Genomic DNA, 22,810 nt, shown 5'->3' on the forward strand with positions numbered 1-22,810 from the left:
GGACATCTTCTGTGAAGATTTTATGTACATAGACATTATTGTTTTACACTATGTTGTCAGACATTCATTTAAACACAATAAAACCAAGAACAATGAAAGTTATGCAAGAACAATAGTTTCCTGAAAACGCCATAATTCCAGATCCAAAAAAACATCTTTTCTCTTCCTCTCCAGGACAGCTGACTTGGTCGCGATGATGACGACCAGTCCAAGAGGTCCAGAAAGCCCCTAACGGCTGGGACCAGGAAGCTCTTCTCTCTGGGGGATGTGCTGGGCTGCCTGAGGTCCCCCTTCAGTGACCTGGAGTTATCATGTCCTCTCTAGACTTCAGCACAGGCGTGCTGTGTGGACACACTGTAGCTGCATGGAAGAACATAATGTGTGGTCTCAACATCACAAAGATGAAGCAAAGGAGCTCAGTGGATAATGGACTAACACCCACTGTGAATCATGGAATGGAATAACACCGCCGTCATGTGCAGGGTAATTGGCTGGGGATTACTAAGACGTATCTTACGTTGGAGTTTGATTCAGGATGTACATACGTAACATCAACACTTGAAGAACTGAGAAAAAACTTTTTTTAAACTTCACTAAAGTGTGGAATGAAATTCAGTGGATCAAAGCCAGCCAGTTACTTTATGTAAGCCACCAGCTTTAAATATCCGGCTGGGACAGTATGACAAAGTAAAAGCCTGATCTGTGGAAACCCACAGGCAAGTTCTTTACCGTCACTTACCAAGTTGGAATGATTGGAAAATACATGATGGATATGGTGTGTGTAGATATTTGTGTGGTTTGATGCAAAAAAGGGAAAGTCAAAATGAAAGTGAATATTAACCCTTCCAACATATGGAACGTTGAAGCCTGGATTCTGTTAAATTATATTTTTGAGTGTTCATTGCCAATGTTTTTATTTATTCCTAGCACCAACCCTGCTGTTCCACCTCAGGTAAACACCCGTAGCTCTGTCGGCACGTTTACCGTAGTTTGTACTGTAAGTGCTGTTTGCACTGTTAGCTATGAGCCTTCGGCTCAGGCGTCACGTTGAGAATCGTTGAGAAGCAATCGAAATGCTCCCAATCTCGTGTTTTGCACCTTTAACTTTTTCCCGTTGTCTTAAGAGTCAAAAATGACTGCATTAGGGTGCATGAGTTTCACTGCAGACATATCTGCCCGAATGACGGTTTTTCTCAGTATGACATTTTTGGACTTCCTGTTCTGACCCTAGCATTAGAAAAAAGTGAATCACTGTGCTTTATATTTTTACAAAATATGTACATCATCAGCTATGGGAAATTTCAAAGGCTCAAAAAAGAGGAAAATCTAAGAAATTAAGTAAAATACAACACACATTGTCGACTGTATTATAATTTGCAGAGAAACACTAATGTAGCTAAATGTATTTTAATAGTAGTGCCTCTCCAGCCAGCTGGCCCAAAGGAAACTATTTCAATGGGACTGCTCCTGTCAGCGATGATAAGCTCTGCCTATGCTCGCACCCCCGAGCTGTGATTGGACAGTTAATTGTTTTTCATTTTGTCACCAATGATGCGTTTCAATCTCAAAATAGACATCCTCATGGAAGTGAATGATGGTGCTTTGCGTTTACTATTGGCAGGTTGAAGCTGCTCTCTGCAGCAGCACTGACACCTCTTCAGTTTGCTTTCTGTGTTGTGATTTGATTTTAATGTGGCACTGAAAAACCAACAAATTCAGTTATTAAAGAAAAAAAGCCAACAATTTTTTAAACAAAAGTTTTTCATTTAATTATGACATTAAATGTAATTTTACTTTGTAACTCAACTTTAATTTTAAATCTTCAACAATCAGGGTACAAAGATCACCTGTAGGTCTCTTTTTACATTTAGAAAATCTTTTACAGATGAAATGAAATTATATCGCAGAATAAACTATATAAAATGTTGTATGTATTATATTAAATGTAAAATAATACCAAACAAAACAAAACGTAGAGCACAGCAAATGTGAGAAATACATGCGTGAAGCCCCTCCCTCATGTGTTCAGCCATGGTGCTCATGCTTCCTAAAATAATGTTTCCAAAATAATCATAGTAATAATAATATGTCACAATAATTACAATATACAAAAAAAATAAGTTCAGGTTGATTTTTTTAAACTTTTGTGCAAGTTAGGGTACAGAACATGAAGACATCAGGAAGGTTTGTTGAGGAAGGTTAAAGCGGGTGATGATGGTCCATGTAAAGGCAGCGTCAATTATTGGTGAACTTCAGTCTCAGTCGAACATGTTTCATGTCCATCCACCGCCCCGACCCCCACACCTTCACTCCCCATCTCACTACACTGAGGACACACCCTCCTTGCATTATTACTGAACAGACCTCTGTGTGGAGTGACTGTTAACATTTCATGTTAGAAAGTCAATGAAATGATTACAAACACACAAAGCAACCCCAAACATGACACTGCCACGAAATGAGAGTGTTATGGGGGTAAAATACTATAAAATCTGACTTTGAATAATGTCATAGTGAAATGAAAGTATCTGTCATTTATATTAGCAAAAGATAACTACTTAGTACAATTATGGTTTCAAATGTTTCACAATTATTATTATTACTATTATTATTATTATTATTATTAATAGTAGTAGTACTAGGAGGAGTAGACTTATTTACTTATTGATTTATGAACAATATGAGCCAGAACAAGGAAATCAAATCATAGGAAATACATTGTTAAAGGAACCTTACATTTCTTTTATTAATTATTCACAATATTTGCATACATACTGTTAGCACATTTTTCTGAAATGTTCAGTGATTAGACTCTTGCTGTCTTGCTGTCATGACCTATAAAAAAAAAGATTAGATTTAGTTTTTGTAAGATTTTAATGTTGAAAGTACAGAAAGGTGTTGTATAGCAACACAATAGTGGTGATAGAAGTATGAGCAGAACTTGACTAAGGCGTTAACCTTGAGATGCACAGTTAAAAGAGTGTCAGTTGAATCTGACATGAAGAGAACTTCAGCAGCAGATGGGTCTGACATGGAAAGAGGTGACAGCAGGTGGAAGATCTCAGCAGAAACAGTTAGTTGTTGTTAAATATTTTATGTAATCAGAGCTTTCAGTGGGGAAGGACGAGTTATGGAGTCATTTAAAAGTAAGTTTATAACTTGAACCTAGATGGAACAATGATATGTCTGACATTCCCAGGCCCTCGCCTTCATATGCTACCATGCAAGGTGCCACCTGCCCTATAGGACCCGAACTAATCATTCATTCCCATTCATACACCGCAGGCGCAGTTTGCGCAGCTTAAGTGTCTTGCCCAAGGACACATGGACTAGCGGAGCCGGGGATCGAACCGCCGATCTCGTGATTAAAGGATGACCCTGCTCTTCCACTGAGGCACAGCCGCCTGTAGTTGTACTTTGCATTGCAATTAAAAGCCCCCAGTGTGAGCATTTCTGTTGTTATGGTGATGGTCTTAATGAGTTTACCAAAGAGAAGAGTGGTAGGTGCATTTAAAAACAGTGTGGTGGCCATGTACTCATTGTTAGTGAGTTATTCTTGGTTGTGGTTACAGTGATATTGTACTGTATACCCTGTTTGATTAAAAGAGCCACTCCATCCCCATGGCCTGCTGGTTGTTCTCTTAACATATTAAAACCGGTTTCTTAATTGAGGCCACTGTGTCCTGTTTTTTAAACAAAATGAGTGTTTCCTTATTTATCTGATGTGTAAAAAGGTGGTAGCCATAAAGGGAAAGTTAACAGGATTAACACCTGTTAGCAATCCAACAGCCCACCAGCAGGCCCAGCCAAACAACCATCTTTGAGAGGCTGTAGCTAGCTCAGTTTTATAGCTAGAAGATACTGGTTTTATAAGAAAATAGTAAACTTAAGGAATCGGTTGGTACCAACCATGTCATTCTAGCTACTCCCCGGGAAGGGAGCTAAATAACGTTCTGAAGTTTGGTGAGGGAAAAACTGTCACTGCGATTTCCGAGGGGGTCCCTTGATCTCTAACCTCAAGATGTGTGAATGAAAATAGGCTTATGGGTACAAGTCTCCCTTTTACAGACATGCACACGTTATGCTAATCCCCTACAGTTTGGGGGGAAAAAAACATGCTATTTTTTGCATACAGTATAAATGTGATATCTTTGCCTTTTTCTAAAATAATGTATTTGAATGTTTCTGCATACCCTAAACAGTCTTGAAATTGGACTGGAAAGCCGACACTCTTCTGATCCCAATTGTATTAATGCGTGATGATAGTGACGATCCCGCTAGTCCATGTCGATGTGTCCTTGGGCAAGACACTAAACCCCAAATTGCTCCCACGGGCTGTGTGTTAATGATGCCATGTAGTGTTAAAGTGCTTTCAGGAAGTACAGTCCATTTAACATAGCCATTTCCCATATTGAGATTTTTTTTTTTTAACTTGACATTACTGTATGGAATAATCTATTGTGGCCTCTAGGATAACAAGAGCCTCATGAAACTTTACATCCACAAACTAGAGTAATCAGTTGATTAATACATTTTTATTTCTGATTCTTGACTAGAGGAATTTGACACACTGCTGAGCTTCATATCAAATTAATCTTCAGGTTCCAAGCTTTCAGGCTATTTTATGGCCAGAGGCTTCTTGGTGCTATGGTGGTGAGGGCTAGGTAGGTGGGGCCATTTTTGGAGATGGAGGGGTGAGTGCAGCCGCACATTTGTCTTCCGTCAGTGATGCATCGTTTGTGATGAGACGTGACCGAGTTCTTGCATTACATTAATGTGTGGTTGAATGGATGGCAGTTAACACCGTTGGGTTAATGGGATTTATCAATTGCGTATTGAGAGAAGTTTATAATAAATTTCATTTGTATAACCCTTTAAAAAAAATAAATAAATAAAATAAAAAAGTACTCAAGGCACTTTATATGGTCAAAAATGAAACGATAAAAGCAATTACAATATAAACAAAAGGTTTAAGGCTAAGGAACACAAAAACATAACTAGCTTCACAGGTTAAAAGCAGATTTGAATAGGTGAGTTTTAAGTGCAGTTTCAAAAGTGGTGGTGTAAAATTAATTAAAGGCTGCTCATCCTTTCCTTGACAGTGATGTCATTAGTCACCTTTTTGTTTGGTATTCCGCTCCTGTTCGCTTGCAGCAGACGAGTCAGTTTGTTTGTAGCTCCTTGACATGTCAGCAATGTTTATTTTTCATGGATGGGAAAGTGTGATGCCAGATACATGTTTGCCACCCAAGAGGTGAGTGGCAGGTTTGAGTTCCACATAAAGGCGACACCACTCCGATTGTGTTCTTTAAGGGATCGTGTTGTGCTGCAACTTATGTAGCATCAATTGAGAGTGGAACCACAGGCCTTTTCTTGTGCCTAGTTTACAGACATGCAAGTCTGGTACAGACAGACGCAGTTGGCTTTGGAAGCGCAGTTTAAGTGGCAGGCAGGCGTCCGATTACCCCGAGTAAATAGAAACTCTAGTCTGGGTGTTAAACGGCTTCCTCTGCCATCACATGCATCAAGTCTTGCAATATGCCAATTCCACAACTCCTGAGGGATTTTACTTTCGTCATGACTGCTGGACCATCATTTTGGATGTCTAATATATTTTACAGAAAGACTTATTTACATGAAAGAAATCAAAGACCATTTCCAAATCCATTATTGCATTAAGATAACTTTATAAACAAATTCAAAATTAACAAAGCATTTGCAAAAAAAAGTACCACTGAAGGCAACGGCAAAAAGTGTTTTGACATTACAATGTAATTAAGATGCCAACTGAACAGACACTAATCAAGCATCTTAAGAAGCATTCATTCATAATGCATTGAACTCTGCCCTCAGTGGGTGATGTGTTGGCTAGCTACCTGATTTCCCTTGATCATTTAAAATTTCATTACTCAAATATAAAACATCTAAAAAAAAAAAATCTAATTGAAGCAGTAGTACAAACTCCATAAAAGTACCATACATTGCCAAAAATACACAAATGTTACCAGTGCAACTGCAAGTGTCCAGTGTCGCCCAGTAAGCTACAACACAGGCTGAAATATCTGTGAATCACCATCGAGACTGATGCGTGGCTCCACGTCTCAATGAACAGAACGTTTACAAAAGGCAAAGTTAGTCTTTAGCATAGAACTAAACAGGGTTTTAAAAGACAGGCAGAAAGAACTCATGTATAAAAAAAACAACTAAAAAAAAAACTCATTCTTTGGCTTCCGAGCAGTGGCTGGTAACTGCTGACAGGACTGAATTGACAACAAACCTCAATCCCCACACAGAAAACAACATCTGTGGGCCTACCGATGTCTGGCTGCACTATAATTTCCCTGGGATGCAGTCATTCACCAGTCCATGCTTGCATCAATCTAACATTCACACAGCCATATTACTTTCCCTTTGGGACATTTACATCATGTCGTCATCGTCATCTTCTCCTCCTCCGTACATGTCGGCCAGTTTCTTGAAGCGGGATCCCCACTCATTGAGGCAGTTGTAGTCCTGGTCTCCGCTGCAAGACGAGTTCAGAGAGGAGAGGCTTCCTGCGTCAGAGCCGCCTCCTTCATAGTCGAACACCAGCAGGGAGTCGTAAGGGGGTGCGGTCGGGTCGTTGTCGGCTGCCTTCAGGTTCTAAGAGAGGCGCAGAGGATACATGTTCTCATTAAACTGAACTCCATTATTTTATATACAGTGGAATCAGAAATCAGGAAAGATAGAGGATGATGCAACAAGTATCAAAGAACATCATGCCATGACAAATAAACGATAATCAACTGGGACACCAAAAGGAGCCTCATCGGGTTTGAATTAAAGCATTTACAGTTCGTGTTAACTAATAATCTATATGATAAGAGAATGAAAATACTCTTTGAAATTGGAATAGTGCGTGTGGCAACATGAGATCATTTGTGATTTCAAACAAATATGAGCTTTAAAAACACTCATTTAAAAGCAGTGATAAATCAACTATTTTGATTTGAATACGTTTGTATGAGCTCTTGCTTGTTTGACTCACATCGTCGATGAAGTTGCCGATTTCCTCTGGGTTGGCGGGCCGAGGCCGGTACTGAGGAGCCGGCATGAAGTTTGGCACCACGTCATTTCTGAACACCTCGGGCCGGTTGTCAAGACCACGGTGGAGAACACCAAGATCATAGTCCTGATTGTAAACACTTAGGGGTTTACACAAAGATACTGCGTATTTCATTTAAACTAAAACATCTGTTGGTGCATTCATTGAATAAAAGTAAACCATGTTTCTGTTGATATTTTTATATGCAACTCACTGTATTCTATGTCTCCTGCTGTTAGATGATAGATTAGCAATGGTGCTTTTGCTAAAAACAACCATTTGACACCAGTCTTCCCACTAACGTTAATAAGTGCTGGCCAGCGGCACTGCTCAACTAGAGTAACGGCATGAGATTTTCATGGTACGAGTATAACCTCCGAAAATATCACCGTTTCACAGCAACAATATTAATGATAATGTGATACCATAGACTATTATTATGACCCTTAAAATAATGAGAACTGACTTATAAACAGAATTATAAACCTGATAAAACGCAACTGTTATATAACTGAAGCATGTTAGTTTACATGTTGGCAGCACTGAAGAACGTTTAACTACTAAATAAACAGCAGTAAGCTCTTAAAAGAATAGCCTATGATGTTTAAAAACGGTCACATAATGTAGGTGTGTGACACTGCAGCCAGGCTGCTTCCATCTGTACCTTTAACTCAAGATCATTTTCTTCAACATTGTAGATAAGCAAATGTATATGTTATAATAACAGTCAATGTGAATACTGACAGATATGTCCCTCCAGCTTTTCCAGTCAGAACCGCCTTCATTATTTTGATATGATGTGCACCTGATTGAGCCTCGTCATAAAGCAATCAGTCCAAATCCCCCGTCCTAATTTACCTGATCATCCTCCCCGCCGCCCTCTTCATCATAGTAGTAGACGTTGTCTCTGATGTCGTCGTCTTGCAGTAGAGGTACCTTCTGCTCTCCTCTCCTCCGTCTCGCGAAAAGCAGCAGCAGCAACACGAGCACTAAGCATACAGAGCACAAAGCTTAATACAACACACCCATGATTCACCACAAGTCCAACCATTTCATACAGAGCAAAAACAGCTTAGGTGAAGTGCTGAGAGTTGGGCCACCCAATGCTCCCTGCACAGTGAAACATTCCAGAGAACACGTCGCAATGCAATAGACCATCAAATACAGACACACCATGTGTTAATTATTCCAGCTTCCCGACTGGGGTTTGTAAACTAAATATCAGACTTACTGAGCAGCAACAGGATGCCTCCCAGTATTCCCAGGATTACGGGCAGTTCAGTGCCACCTGCCACACGCCCTTTGCAGATCACTTCTTCCCCGGTGCAGTCACAAACTGTGGCCTGGACGGTGCTGTCCTGTGCCTCGCCGTGGTTGTCTGAAACCCTGAGGACCACAGTGTACTCTCCACTTTCTAGCTCAGTGGCTAAATTCAGGATGATGCCAGTTCCTGAAACAGAGGAAAATTGACTTTATAGCCACTGGCCAGTTGAGTTTCTCATTTTGTCTTATATTATTTGGAAAAGTGTTGCATGAGAGGCTCCTTTCAATGAGTTCTCTTCAGACACCGATTACTCTCATACTCTGTATCGGTGCCCCAATAAACCATCCAAAATCATTCAAATCTCAGTAAACACTTTCTAAACTTATACCTCAACTGAAGCATCTCTGACCGAGTACATTGCCTTGGAAGCACTACCTGTTATATGAACTTTGATCTTTTTGGCGATGGCTAATCTGAGGACAATTTTCAGCTCCTAAACAGTTAAAATATTTTCTTGATTTAATTAGTTGTTTTTTCTGCAGACAGGACTGACCTACAAGTTTCTCCTGGTAATGGCCATTTGATTGGATGGTTACAAGTTTGTGGCTTACCATGTGTAAAAAAAACCCAAAAAAAACTATTTATTGTGAATTAATAGTGTACATACTGGAATCGTTCATCCTAGCGGTCCAGTTAGTCTTCGATATGCCCTGTAATGAGACGCTGTATGGAGCAGCAAAGCCCGGTCCATCTTTATCCGTCACCGACAGCAGCTGAGGAGCCGATTCCTTGTGACACACCTGAGGAAACACAATGACAGAAAGACTCTTTATTTGCTCATGTTACTGCAAAACAAATTTTGTGAGATCGTGACAATGTTTATTAGTTTTCATTAAGAATACAAATGACAAGGACAAACAAGGTTCCCTCTCCTCCCACCTCACTTCCCCAAACCATTCATAAGGTAGCAGCAGATCAGAGATGTATTTTGGCCCTAAACCATTCAGTGCTTTATAAACCAGCAGCAGAATTTTAAAGTCAATTCTTTGTTGGACAGGAAGCCAGTGCAAAGACCTCAGAACTAGAGTGATGTGATCCACTTTCCTGGTCTTAGGGAGGACTCGAGCTGCAGCGTTCTGACTGACTTTTTACAGAGACCTGTAAACACCGTTACAGTAGTCCAGTCCACTGAAGATAAATGCATGGACAAGTTTTTCCAAATCCTGTTGACATAAATCCTCTAATCCTTGATATATTCGTCAGGTGATAGGCTGATTTATACATGATGATAATCTATTAGTGGTCATTATGCTTTCTTGCAAGATACACTAAGCGTATGTTCCTTTTTCTTCAGTTTTATGTTTGAAGGGTTGAGGTTCAAAATGTAAATCTTAGGTACCAGAGGGACCTCTATAGGGATGATTGTGTCCATCTTTTACTTTTTCACAAAAATATTTTTCCTATATCCCAAATACAATGACACAAGGTACCTTTACATTCATTACATTTAGTACATATATCGCCAAAATGGTGTTATTTCTATACTCGCAAGTTAATTATTTTGCAATATTTTCGGACGAGTATTTAGAGATCATTTCTGTACATCTTCACAAACCAATAGGATGTTCCAATCCTACAATGTTATTTCCTTATTCAAATCCTTCCTCCATGCTTCCAATTTTCCCTCCGAGGACACTTGGGAACCAGGAATTAAGAAATCATAGAAAGAAGAAATCAAGCCTTTGCAAATATTTAAAAAACATTTTCTTGGTAGGATGAATTTTTCCTCCATCTATTGAAACAGAAGCTGTGTACATCACCAATTTTCCTCAGTCCCCTCTCTGTCCATATATAGCCCCCATCTGCTCTTCAAACCCAGCATTGCCTAAATCACACCCATCACATTTGAATTCAAATCTCATCTGCATTAAAAATTGTTTTGGGAAAGGAGACGCACCTTGATTGAACGTTCCTCAATGGTGGGTGCATTGTCATTGACATCTTCAAGCTGGATTATTAGTGTACCAGTTCCTGTGGCTGGGACATCATCTGGTGAGGTGGCAGACACACACACAAACTCAATTCTAGGGAAGCTAAAACGTCAGTGAGACGACGTACATATTTTGTTTGGCCCCTAAAGCAGTGCAGAAAACTAGATGACCGTGTACAAGTCTTGCCTTCTACCTACCATTGTCATATGCACCAATGAGTACTGTGTATTTGTTGTCCTTGACGAAGAGGGCCTCTCTATCCATGCCCTTTCGTACTTTAATCAGGCCCATGTCTGACACATTCAGCCATCCGGCAGGGTCTCGAATTATTCTATACCTGAATATACAAGGAAAAAAACAGAGTTAATGCTATGCAAGCGAGCAGATAACCAACATGCTTCATGACAGGGCATTCACAGATCCGATCCCCATAAAAAGTAATTCAGTTGATATTTGCCATATACCGTTCTTTGAGTTTTGCTTGGACATATTGTCAACTTAAGCCTGAAACATTTTAGATTTTACTTTTTATAAATGCTCATTACGCCAAACTTACAATCAACTGAAAAACAGGAACATTTAAGGTTTTTGGTGGCTGCAATTATTGACAGCAGTGACAGTGACATATTGAACCATGATCATTGTTTTATTATCAATGAAACTCAATCTCTATCAACTTCCAAATCAAAGTGATGCAATGAATATCAACAGCTACTGATTGGAAATGGTGGAATAAGAGGCCATTTTCAGCATTTTAAAGAAACAAAATCATAGCTTAATGTTGGAGCAAACCAAATTACACAAAAACTTTGGAAGACAATAGTGAACATGTAGTAAATGCTGTCTGCACTTAAATAGTATACAGTGAAATTAAAGATGAATTGAATACAGTCTTTGTTGCCCTCAGAAGTTAGAGAAGTGACACCTAAAGCTTGTTTTTTCTTATTTTAGTTTTCTCTGGCAGTGATAACCTTGTGTTTAAATACTTGTTGAAAATAACAAAGATCAGAGTTTGAGCTTACTTGACTGTCTGTTTGCGTGCAGTGTCTGGGTCAGAAGCAGTGTACTGCACCACATCACCGCCCGGTGCAAGGTCCTCCCGTTTTGACACATGTTTTTCTATTGGATCAAAGATTGGAGCTTCATTGACGTCCAGCACACTCACCACCACTGTGGCAGTGGCAGTGGGCAATGGAGTAGCAAAAGGAACCTCATTCTCCACTGCAACCAACAGAGTGTGCGTGGTGCTCCTCTCAAAGTCAAGACCCTAATTGGATGGAAGGAAAAGCAGAGCAGCACAATTCAGACAAGTGTCTCACAACTCATACTGCTGTACAACTTGCACTCAAATTCCCTCAATAGATAACAGTGATTGTTATCTAATAAACTGACAAAAGGTTGCTGAAATACTATCTATGGAACAAACATTTAATGACATATCTCATAACTTTAATATTGTGACTGTGAGAATTCTTTGTATATTTCCTACCTTGGCAGTAGAAATGATTCCTTCATGTTTGTTACTTCCTGTTTTCACAGTGAAATGTCCTCCAGGATCACCATTGATAATCGTGAACTTGGCGTTCCAGGCTGGGGAAAGTGGCTCGTCACCATCTGTGACCAACATCCTAACGACATGAGCGTCCACTGCATTTTCTTGAACAGATGCCGCATACTGGGAAAATGTAACAAGGGAGTTAAAAGAGAAAAACAGTGAAGATCAGAAAAAAGGATGCTGTTGCTTGTAAACAAGTATTTTTTAACGATGGCCTTCATTTTATAATCTACATCATCATGCAGTTTAGTTCATGACTCTACAGCTATGGGATTCTCTGTTTACTATAGTTCACTTACCATGAACGAGCCAGCTCATACATGGTCAACTTTAAACTAGACTACTAAAAAAAAAAAAAAATGAAGCATGGCAAAAACTCCAAAGCTTGACAGATCTGCGGTGCCTAGTTATGGTTGCTGAGCTAGGACTGTAGACCTGCTCATCTGGGGAGGTGTTTAGTGAACGTAGCTCTCCAGTCAGAATCATGTTGTACTTACGGAAGGCTGAGTGAAGGCCGGAGCATTGTCGTTGCTATCTGTGACAGTAAGGATTACTTTTGCTTCCCTAGTCAACCCTTCTCCCATCAGGTCTGCTACTTGAACCACTAGAGTGTACTTTGGATATTTCTGTTAGAAGAGAAACACAAATGAGTTTAACTCACCAACTGGAAGGCTTAAACATTTTTGACGTAATTTTAGACTCCGTTGGAGCAAATCCATGAAGAAAAATAGCCAAGAAGCTAATGGCAGTCCCATTAGCCCTGGCTGGTGTGATGTTACATGATGACAAATGTTACTTTGAACAACAAAAGGAAATGTACAGTGTATAAAAGCAACAGACCACTTTCTACTCCATCGCCATCAAAATTGCATTTCCTGTTGCTTTAGGCAATTACCATAATATTCTCTTCGGTAATGCAAAACGGAGGAAAGTCGAAAGGTGGTATGAAAGTTACCGTGACAACAAATTTGGAGTTACTTGAAATGACTGCATCATGAATGGATAGGAAAATGTCAGTTCTACAAACTATCTCAGACTGGTTGGCAAGATGTACAGTTTCTTCTGCATGGGGATTTTTGTTTTCAGTCTATGCTAACCAATATCCTGAATCTGTGGTTTTGTGTCAATGAATCTATATCTGCCAGATATCTATAGATTTCCAGATATGCATCATTTGATCTTTCCAATCCCACTTGTCAAGATCAGCCAATAGCAGATGGCTATATAAACTTCCACACAGTTTCTGTGATCAGCTGTGTGAGATCTCAGTCAGTAGTTTCATACCAACATCTACTAATAAACTACTTCCTATGTAAACAAACTACTTTCTCAGTCGGCCCGCAACAGAGTCAGCATGAAAGACAGACAGGTGAAATAGGTTTTTAGAAGGCTCACCTCTCTGTCAAGCCCGCCGGCATTGAGCCGGATGGCTCCAGTGACTGGGTTGATGACAAACATATATTCGTTGGGCAAATCTGGATCCTGGCTCAAAATACGGTAGCGAATATCTGAGGCGTCAGTATTTGGCTCGTCAATATCTGTGGCCACAACCTTAATCACCTCGTAACCTGGAGAGAGGGAAGTCAGAGGTGAAAATTAAGTATGTGATATTCTTGGTAGGGCTGGGGCTTGGAATTCTGTCTTCCAACGATTATGAAATCAAGATAATTGAGATAAAACGATTATTGTTTCAGCCCTCCGCAGCGAGACCAGAGGCTGTGGACTCGATGGAACCTCTCCCTGCAGGAAAGGACTCATGCTCCCAGCGCAACATGTAGGGCGAAGTCGGCAACCCACTAAACCAGTCTTCAAAAACGGACCCTTTCTCGATAACCGTGCTTTGTGGGTGACTTTGTCATCACCATTCATATCTATACACCCAATGTGTTCATAAATAAATTGTTTAGCACAACATCCTTCATAGATCCAGCCTCTTGGCTCTCAAAGTGCACCAGATTATTACATTAAGACGTACACATTTTCTTTCTAGATGCATTATGTATCCAAAGTCAATGAGTAATCGTTGATTTTTCCCATAAACAAGCAGCGCACTTCATCGAAAACGTGATTTACAGACTGAAGCTGGGTACGATAGTTTTTTCCAACAATGCACTTGTGATGGTTGTGGTCAGTCAGTGACGTCAATTAGTCACTAATTAATAGTCTTGTCATAACCCATATAGTTAACTAAAATGACCCTTCAATATAAAAAGTAGTGTACAATTTATAGCAAGGTTAACTACTATGATGAATCGCATGCACATAAAACAAAAAGGTAGATTTAGACAACTGGCAGTTGAGAGTAATGATCAAGGTGACAGATTATTTTTGATTTAGCCATCTGACCTCAGCTTAAGCTTAATTAGGATGCTCACCTTTTTGAGAATATGAGTTTGCAAACTTTTTCTTTCTTATGTTTATAATTAGGTTACAGGTCGCATAAGAAAAAGTCCCTTTCAGTAATGGCACATCCACTGTGTAGTATTTCCCAAATATGTTGGAGCAGGTCCTTGATTTAACTCCATCAAAGCTTTAGGTCAAACAGTAGAAGTTCAAATATGCTATTTTATCTTGTGATAACAAAAAATACCGTGTAACATTAACAGACATCTTCAGGGCTAAAGGAGATTAACTGCCAGTACCTTTTGGCGAGGCCTCAGCAACTTCTCCCAGGAAGGTGTCTTGAGCAAAAGTTGGTTTGTTGTCATTCTGGTCAGTTACTTTCACTATAATGTCCATAGGCGCTTCGGCAGTTCCTGCACCTTCTGCCACAGCATGTGCTTTAAACTGCATAAGACAAACACATTGGAATTATAAAACTGTATACTCAATAATAATCCATGTAGATCCTTTATTCCATATCGCTAGCATTCACACTGGTGACACAACATGCCACTGGTTTCACTTTAAATCTCTGATCTACAGGTGTACCAAGTTAGGCAGTGAAGAAGACCATTAGCAATTAATCATCATGTTACCAATGTAAGATTGAATAATCATTGTTTTTGGAGGAAAGGTTGATTAAACGCCCTGAATAAACATCTGTGATTGTGTCGATATGCACAAATTAGTTTGAAGGAATATGAAGCTCGGCCATGTAATACTGAGCTAGCTGCTCCAAGGGTCCGTGGTGATTTTTTGTTCCGGGGATGACTTCCAGTTATTGTTATGGGGCAACTCGGATTCGGACAGCAAATAAGCCCAGCGCTGTGGGTCACAGCGAGCTGGTGGAGCGCTGGGTCTAAACTGCAACGCCATCAACAGGATGAGAGCCCCGGTGCTGGGGTTTGCTCTGGCTAAATTCAAAAAGCTAACGAAAGCTCCATCCGTCTCCCGGAGCAGGTGCACGCTGTACCCCAGTAGCAGCCTCCCAGTGAGAATAAGACGAGGTTGCGAGTAGTTTTCTTGTTTCTTCAACTTAGAATTTAAATCAATAAACAAACTATAAAAAAGGCACAAGGATCATGGATGTATTATTGAAAAGCTTTCAGGGCAGCTCTACATCTTTGTCATCTCATGTTGGACTGAGGACAGACTACAGTGACTCACTATCGTCTCATTTTAGATACAGCATCTCTGATCAACAGACATTTTTGGACTCTTTTAAACTAAAATCCTGGAACAATTACACATTGCACCTGTAATTCAAAAAGGAGTACAAAGTGTGTCCATATGATTCCCTGCCTGATCATGAAAAGTGAACAGAGTGTATAAAACTAACATCAGAGAGGGTGCTTACCATGTACTTGTCTATTAATTCTCTGTCCAGCGGTTGTGTGAGATACAGATTACCAGTGTTTTTGGTCATGGTGAAAAGGTCAACAGGATCCTCACTGGCTCCTGGACCAGTGATGCTGTAGAGGATCTTCTGTATTTTATCCTCATTAGAACGGATCTGGAAAAAACACACCAGGCCGGAGTTAGACCACAATATTGTTAGCTACAATATTGTGTACTGCAGAGGTCTTTGAGTTAATCTGCATTTACCTTTCTGAGGTATAGAAACCGAGAGCGGTTACAAAATTCTACATGGCTAACAGCCGATTCATTATTTCAGCCATAGTGCACCTCAGAACATCTATGCATTTTCTTTATAATTTCCCTTGATAACAGGATGATTACACTTTAAATATATAAAAAATAAAACAAGGTCAATAACTGATTATCACCAGTTAAGGAAAAATTGAAACTATGGCTATATTTAGGGAGGAGTGGGAAGAGATGCACACATGAAAATGGAATGCTATATTTGAATGTACTGTAAATAGAAAACCTAAAATAAAAAGCCGAGCTCAATGACTGCAGCGGGAACTTGGCAGAAACGGAGAAACAAATAATCAAAATACAGTTCAGTATCAAATTCTCAGGAACAAGGGGCTTAGGTTCCTCTTACTTGAGCTACTAGTAGGGGGTAGGGTCCTCTGTCATTCTCAGTAACTTTTAATTCAGGAATAACCCAGTCTCTCTTCCTCCTTATCAGCCCTTCACCAGTCTTGGGAAAATTCAGAATGGGCACCTGGAAGAAAACGCACATTTGTAGCCAGTTATAGTGTGACAGACACAAGACATTGGACTCTAATCGCTGCAGCTCACGTTAGCGCATAGTTGTAACCCTGCTGTTTTTCACAGTTATCGTTAGAGTTCGTCAGTGCTACATACCTGGTTAAACTCTGAATACATAAACTAATAAATATTCAAAATTTGACAATTCTAATAGTAAAAAAAAAAAAAAGTCAAAAAAATGATATTTGATTGTGAAAGAAAAGCTAAAATAATTTAACAACTGTAATGATGACAGAGAGAATGACACCGTTTCCTAACGGCAAGCGCTACGTTCCACCGTTTGTACTTTTTAAAAACAGAAAACATTTTATATTGTGATAATAAATGAAAATGACATACAATTTAGCCTCCAGCAACCTGACACGTTTATTTAGATTTTTATTAATGAAATGAGACGGTGTCGTATAGATAACTCCATATTGTAACTTCAGGAATCAGCCGTTCTGTGTCCATTGTGGCGCTTTCTTAGCGAGCAACAGAGATAAATGAAAACCAGGCGTCTGACAAAAGTTTAGAGCTGCACAGTGCTGACAGTTGGGACACGGTGTCATGGAGATAATGCGCTAAAATTTATGTACACATAATTTGATCATGCGTTTTTTTAGAACACATATTTGGCTAATTTTGACAATACTCCTAATAAGTTACATTAAGTTAGTATAGAAAAAAAAAAAATAATTGAATTCCAAACTTACATCCCGCAGCGCTATGAAAAAGACTTCTGCTAACAGAATTGAACCGGTGAGCCTTGGCAATTCATACACAGCCACAAAGGGGCAGTGTTCTATAGAAAAACTGATCTTTGCATGCAGAGCCTTTCCACTGTCAAACCTGCCTCCAACAATGTCAATTGTTCCAGACCCTTGATAAATTTGATGCATGTGGCACTTGCAAAACATATTTTACATCAAATATATTATTCGAATTAGCGTCATTTAGAAACATACATTTGCAAGTTTCCTTCATGCCCTTTCAAAAGTGTCTCTAATCCTACAGTACCTCTGTGTTATTAGCAGAGTCCACTTCAGTGTGGTGGTGCTGATGGTTGTGGTGTTTGCGTTCTCCATGGTGATGCTTGACATTATGGTGGTGGTTCCCATGGTGATGCCCATGGTGCACTACTCTGACAAGAACACTCATTTTGTGACCTTGTGAGTCCCAGGAGTGGATAAAGAATTCCCGGTGTCCATGAATATCAGCTGGTCTTTTTACCTGGAGGGGAAAAAACACCCATTAGCAAAGGTCAACCTGCTGTTAACAGATTTGGATTCAAGCAAGCTCTCAACATGACAACATCAAACTTCTAAAAATCCAAAGTGTTGAAGGTAGTTTGACAACAAAGAACAACAACAAGTGTTGTTGCCGTTCAACTAAATCTGTGCTGTATTCAGGTGGGTCCAAGTTACACATGTAGGAGTCACTCAACAGAGACACTGCCGTCTTGAAACTTACATTGGTTCTGTCATCATACTTCATCTAAGTTGAGTCAAAGTGGTATTTTGTTATTGTTGCTGAGAATTCATATTTTCACACAATAGTTACTCAAATCCCCTAATCATGTTAAGGCACAAAGGGATGTGCAAGGATTTTGGAGAGGTGAGCATTAGAATTTTACAATAGTCTGTTGAACTCTACTGACCTTCAACATGCCATCTGTCTGTACTTTGAAATGGCTGTTATCGGTGCTGAAAAGAAATTTTGTGCGGCCTGTGCAGTCAGAGAAGCCCACTGGAATTTGAAAGAAGAAATAGTTATTACAAATGCAGAACATAGAGAAAACAAAGAAATAACTGGCAAGTCTTCATATGATGTGTTCTGGCTAATAAAAAAAGTAGCCTTTCTAATAAATAACTGCTACTATTATTAGTGGTAATATTTTTTTACTATTACTGTTTTTATTGTCATTCTATTATATCCACTAGTAGTAATGCTTTTTCTATTGTTATTGGGCCTGACATTACTGCTTCTACTGCCATTACTATTCTCATTGTATGGATCATTTCTGTCATATGGAACGATTGTTCATTCTGTACACATGACATCTATTGCACTTCTGACCATCCTAATAGAGGGATCCCTCCTCAGTGGCTGTCCCTGATGTTTCTTCCTTTTTCCCCCCATTTAAGGTTGATTTATCAAGCCACCAGAAGCGATCTTTTGATTAGTTAAACTCGGCTATACAAATAAAATAGAATTTAATAACAAATCTGTGTTGAGATTGGCAGGAGAGTGAGTTAACGTTAGCAGCCTTTGGGCAGCACAGCCCTTCTGATTCAGTAAAAACATGTATTGTGAAGGTAAATTATAGCATTATGTGTTGTATCAAATGTAATCTTTTTTTATTTTTGACCAAAATCAGAATTAAAGAAAAAAAAAGTTTTGCAAAAAAAAAAATCTATAAACCTGATCCAGTTGTACAATGGTGATAAGATTGATGCTTCCTTTACCTCAAACAATCTTTGACAAGGTACAGACAACTGCTTGTAGAGTGCACACCAACCTGACAGCCAAGTGTTTTTTTGGCCTGCCATCAACTTACTCAGAATTTGCAATAATGTGTGACAGCTGGTATGACCTGCAGCTGGTAACATTACAGCCAGAGCTTAGTAACTTTTATCAATCACCAAATCATTTCTCACATTTCCACACTCCAATTCATCACTCTCATATGCAGTGAATTATTTGTACTGTAGATCTCAGCTGTGGCAAAGGAGCGCAGCACTAGCAGGCTGAGATGGACAAAACACAGCAGAGTCCAGTGAAGAAGAGTTTGCTTCTGATCAATATCGATCCAAAAAGAATATGTACATATCGTCCCGATACAGATCCTTAGGATTGGCTCAGAACATCTTGTTACAAAAGATTAAAACTACTGTAACCCAAGTTGTGCAATGTGTTGTGACAAACTCATGACTGAGGTGAAGTCCCCAAATAAAAAAAGCATGAAAAAGCTTTAGCTGCATATGTCTATGCTACGGTTGTCCTTAGTGATAATGTTTAATTTTGTTTTCAAGAGTGGCATCTTTCATTTAATAAAGATTATTCAAGTTTGGTGAAATTGAATACCTCCTATGCCTATTGTATATTGGGTCAGATATTAATAAATGCACACAAAAGTACTCTCAAATGTTTTTGTGATTTATAAATAAATGACTCCACAAAAATATTTTTCATAGCATACATGATAAAAGCGAAATCATTCATTTTAGGTTGGTACCCACAGGCTAGATCACAGGGAGCTACCACTTGCGTTATACCGGGTATATGCATTATAACATTTCAACCAAAAGAGTTGGACCATTATCGATCGGATTTGGCACACATGTGAACCGTGGATTAATAACTCAGTTTAACGTTAATCATTACGGAGTGAAATAGAGTTTTACTGATGAACGTTTCTAGCCAATATTCATTACAATATGCGATCAGGACACCATACTTGTCCAGGAGGATATTACTATGCATCAGCCACTAAACAGACCGACTGTAAAACTGCCATAACACAGCACCAAACAGTTTATTATGACCAAGCAACCACAAGACAACCCAGTTTAATGATTCGGTAATGCCATGAGTACATTGTACATCAGCAGCGTCATTAGGGACTCTTCCCTCCTCAAGCAAACCAGAAGCCTGCTTCATCATCGTATAATCTTGTCTTAGACAAGAAAAAGACATAGGCCAAACCAAAGAGGGTGATCAGCCATTCTACTGAGACAATTGGAAAAAAAGTAAACGGTGGAACACTTCCGTGACCTGACAAACATGTCAGGTCTGTAGTGAAAAAAAACTGCAGCTGCGTAGTGCTTCTTTTCTGAGACTATTTGATAAAGCAAGGCCTGTAAAACAGGCTCGGGGAGATTGTTTTGCCCTGCAGGTAAGAGCAGTACAGGAGGTACGGAGTGAGTGCAAGCTGAGACCTGAGGTTGTTTGTGGGTGAGAACAATGTGATCTGTAGACAGCCAAATGAGGAGCACCGTATCAAAGCTAAGGAGTTTAGTCCATCACTTTAACTTTGGTCTCGATGCCTCCATAGCTAAAATGTTCTTTCCTGAATGTACAATCTGAAAATAATCCATATTTCATAATAATGAGCATCGGAAATGAACAGCACACCGTTTCCTTCAGGTGTGCATTAGCCAATGAGTGAGAGAGCGGCTTCCTGGATTGTACCTACCTTTTCCCAGTGTCGTGCCCTGCTTCAGGTGCTTCCTGAACACCCGGAAAATCAACACATCCGACTTGAATCCAGGCACACATGTTGACGCCTTAGTAGTCAATAAAGATGAGGCCTAAGAGAAGAAAACAGCCTTTTTATTCATCATAATCCAGATGTATGGAAATGTGGAATCAGTAGGCTACAGGATAACTTTTTCAGTCGGATTTTGTTGAGGAAACTGTAAAATGGCATTCTGAGTGATTACACATCACTCAGCATTGGAGTCATCCCCAATTGAGGTGGATAAACTTGCCACCCAGGGAGTCATAGGGTCCAATCTGGGCTAACAAATAATTGCACTATGGAATTGAATAATCTCAATCATTTTTTTTATTGATCTATTAGTTTGGTCTATGTAATGTTGAAAAAGGTGAAACATGCCCATCAGAAGCACTGAGAACTCAAGGTGATGTTGTTGAATCGTTTTTGTTTTGGCCAAAGCTCAAAGAATATAAAATGATGTAAAACAGAGATATAACAGCAAATTCATATAAGAAATAAGCTTGAACTAACATATTTAATTAAGTAGCAATACAATTAATTATCAAAGCTGTTGCTCTAGGTCTATCAATAACTCTAAATCTAAAACTGTTAAAAAAAAAAAAAAAAAAGCTTGATTCAGTAAAAACTATAAATTCGCATATTATAAGAAACTATTTCCCGAAATGTTCACAGTATCATAGTAAAAGCAAATGCTGTGAAAAAATTGTAATGACAAATATGTGTTTGCAAGCAATCCCATCGAAAGAAGGTTTTTTTTCCACCATCGAAACATGTTGGAATTCAACCTGCCGACAACGTCATCAACGGAATTAGGGCGAGGCCCGTGGAGACCAAGCGGCTCCTCGAGGGGAGGAAGAATGAACTCTGAACGAGATTTAACGCTTCCTTGTGTCAAAGGGGTGACATATTTGTTAAGACATCGTTTTTAAATTACTTAATATGTTATACATCATTATTTAGGCCATCTGCAATTCAGTCGAAGCAGCCGAATTCAGTCGAAGCAGCGCTTATTAAAGTTCGACATTATCACCCGCCCCAACAACCGAACTCCTTTAAGTTAAATACAATGCAGAGCCGCGGCAAGTGTTGACTAACACAAATTGAGAGTACTGAAATAAAAAGCTACTCGGTGCAGAACCGAAAGTTTCGTCAGAAATAGTTTTCTAAAAACACCCAGTGTTTAATGAGATGTACAAAAGTAAGGTAACTAACGTCACCAGTTTATTTTTCGTTCTCTAAATCTAACACGAGAGAATGACAGAAATGCGTGGAAGAGTTAACGTGAAGAAATAATGAAGACAGGAAATCTCACCAGAAAAACGACGATTAAAATGCCCAAAACCGCGACCCGGCCGGTACCCATCTGTCTGTAAACCCTATTTCTATAGTCCTTGCAATGAAAGTAGAAAACCACTGAATTGCGAGGTGATTTTAAAATATATATTCCTTTGCGACTTTTCGTCGTGGCTTCTTTGTCTTCTCTCGTGAAGGTAGATTCAGTTACTGACTGAGTTCAGCTGGACGAGTTGCTGCAGGTACTTTCAGCGTGTGACGTCAGCCTACAGGTGCGCGGTTTCCGTGTTCCCGATATGGTCATACAGGCTGAACACACCTGTAGAGACAGATACCAGTAGTTTCTGTTACTTCCTGCTCATGAACAAGTAGCAGATAAAACACTGACAGCAGTTGTATTGACCAGCAGCTGTATCAGAGCTAAGTGAATAGCATTCTTCAACTTTCTGTCTCATTTCCTCTTACTGACAACCCCCGCTTTCTCTCTCTCTCTCTCTCTCTCTCTCTCTCTCTCTCTCTCTCTCTCTTCAGCTCACTCTCGCTTCTTATTTCTCTCTCTCTCTCTCTCTCTCTCTCTCTCTCTCTATCTCTTCAGCTCCCTCTTGCGTCTTCTTTCTCTTTCTCTCCCTCTCTTTCGCTATAGCACTCTCTCTCCCTCTCTCCTCTCTCTCTTTCTCTCTCTCTTTATCTCCCCCTATCTCTCTCTGTATCTCCCTCTCTCTCTTTAGTCTGCATACAATTGACAACACTTTAATATATATTGTCATATGTTATATGTATGTTATATATATATGTTATATATTATATATATAATATTGACAAAATATTTTCATATGGT

General features: G+C 39.5%; 2 protein-coding genes across 2 annotated transcripts in view; one reads left to right on the forward strand and one right to left on the reverse strand.

Moving 5' to 3' along the window:
* Positions 1-9,313, forward strand: part of rasgrp3 (RAS guanyl releasing protein 3 (calcium and DAG-regulated)) — a 55,740-nt gene extending 46,427 nt beyond the window's left edge. The window contains exon 17 of the mRNA XM_031877256.1: positions 175-9,313. Within this exon, the coding sequence (XP_031733116.1) occupies positions 175-183 (9 nt within the window). The 3' untranslated portion in view covers positions 184-9,313. The remainder of the gene's footprint in view (positions 1-174) is intronic.
* Positions 5,664-22,414, reverse strand: LOC116399829 (B-cadherin-like). Its single transcript, XM_031877251.1, has 18 exons — positions 21,992-22,414; positions 20,635-20,749; positions 18,097-18,185; positions 17,457-17,669; positions 16,288-16,410; positions 15,634-15,789; positions 14,537-14,681; positions 13,290-13,462; positions 12,392-12,520; positions 11,829-12,014; positions 11,362-11,606; positions 10,537-10,676; positions 10,306-10,397; positions 9,016-9,148; positions 8,316-8,534; positions 7,943-8,073; positions 7,028-7,171; positions 5,664-6,642 (listed from the first exon to the last, which is right to left on the reverse strand). The coding sequence occupies exons 1-18, from the start codon at positions 22,040-22,042 to the stop codon at positions 6,421-6,423; spliced, it is 2,706 nt and encodes a 901-aa protein (XP_031733111.1). The 5' UTR covers positions 22,043-22,414; the 3' UTR covers positions 5,664-6,420.
* Between the last annotated feature and the right edge of the window lie 396 nt (positions 22,415-22,810).

Source organism: Anarrhichthys ocellatus, unplaced genomic scaffold, assembly GCF_004355925.1.
Source record: "Anarrhichthys ocellatus isolate YVR2014 unplaced genomic scaffold, GSC_Weel_1.0 scaffold131, whole genome shotgun sequence".
Classification (NCBI taxonomy): Eukaryota; Metazoa; Chordata; class Actinopteri; order Perciformes; family Anarhichadidae; genus Anarrhichthys; species Anarrhichthys ocellatus.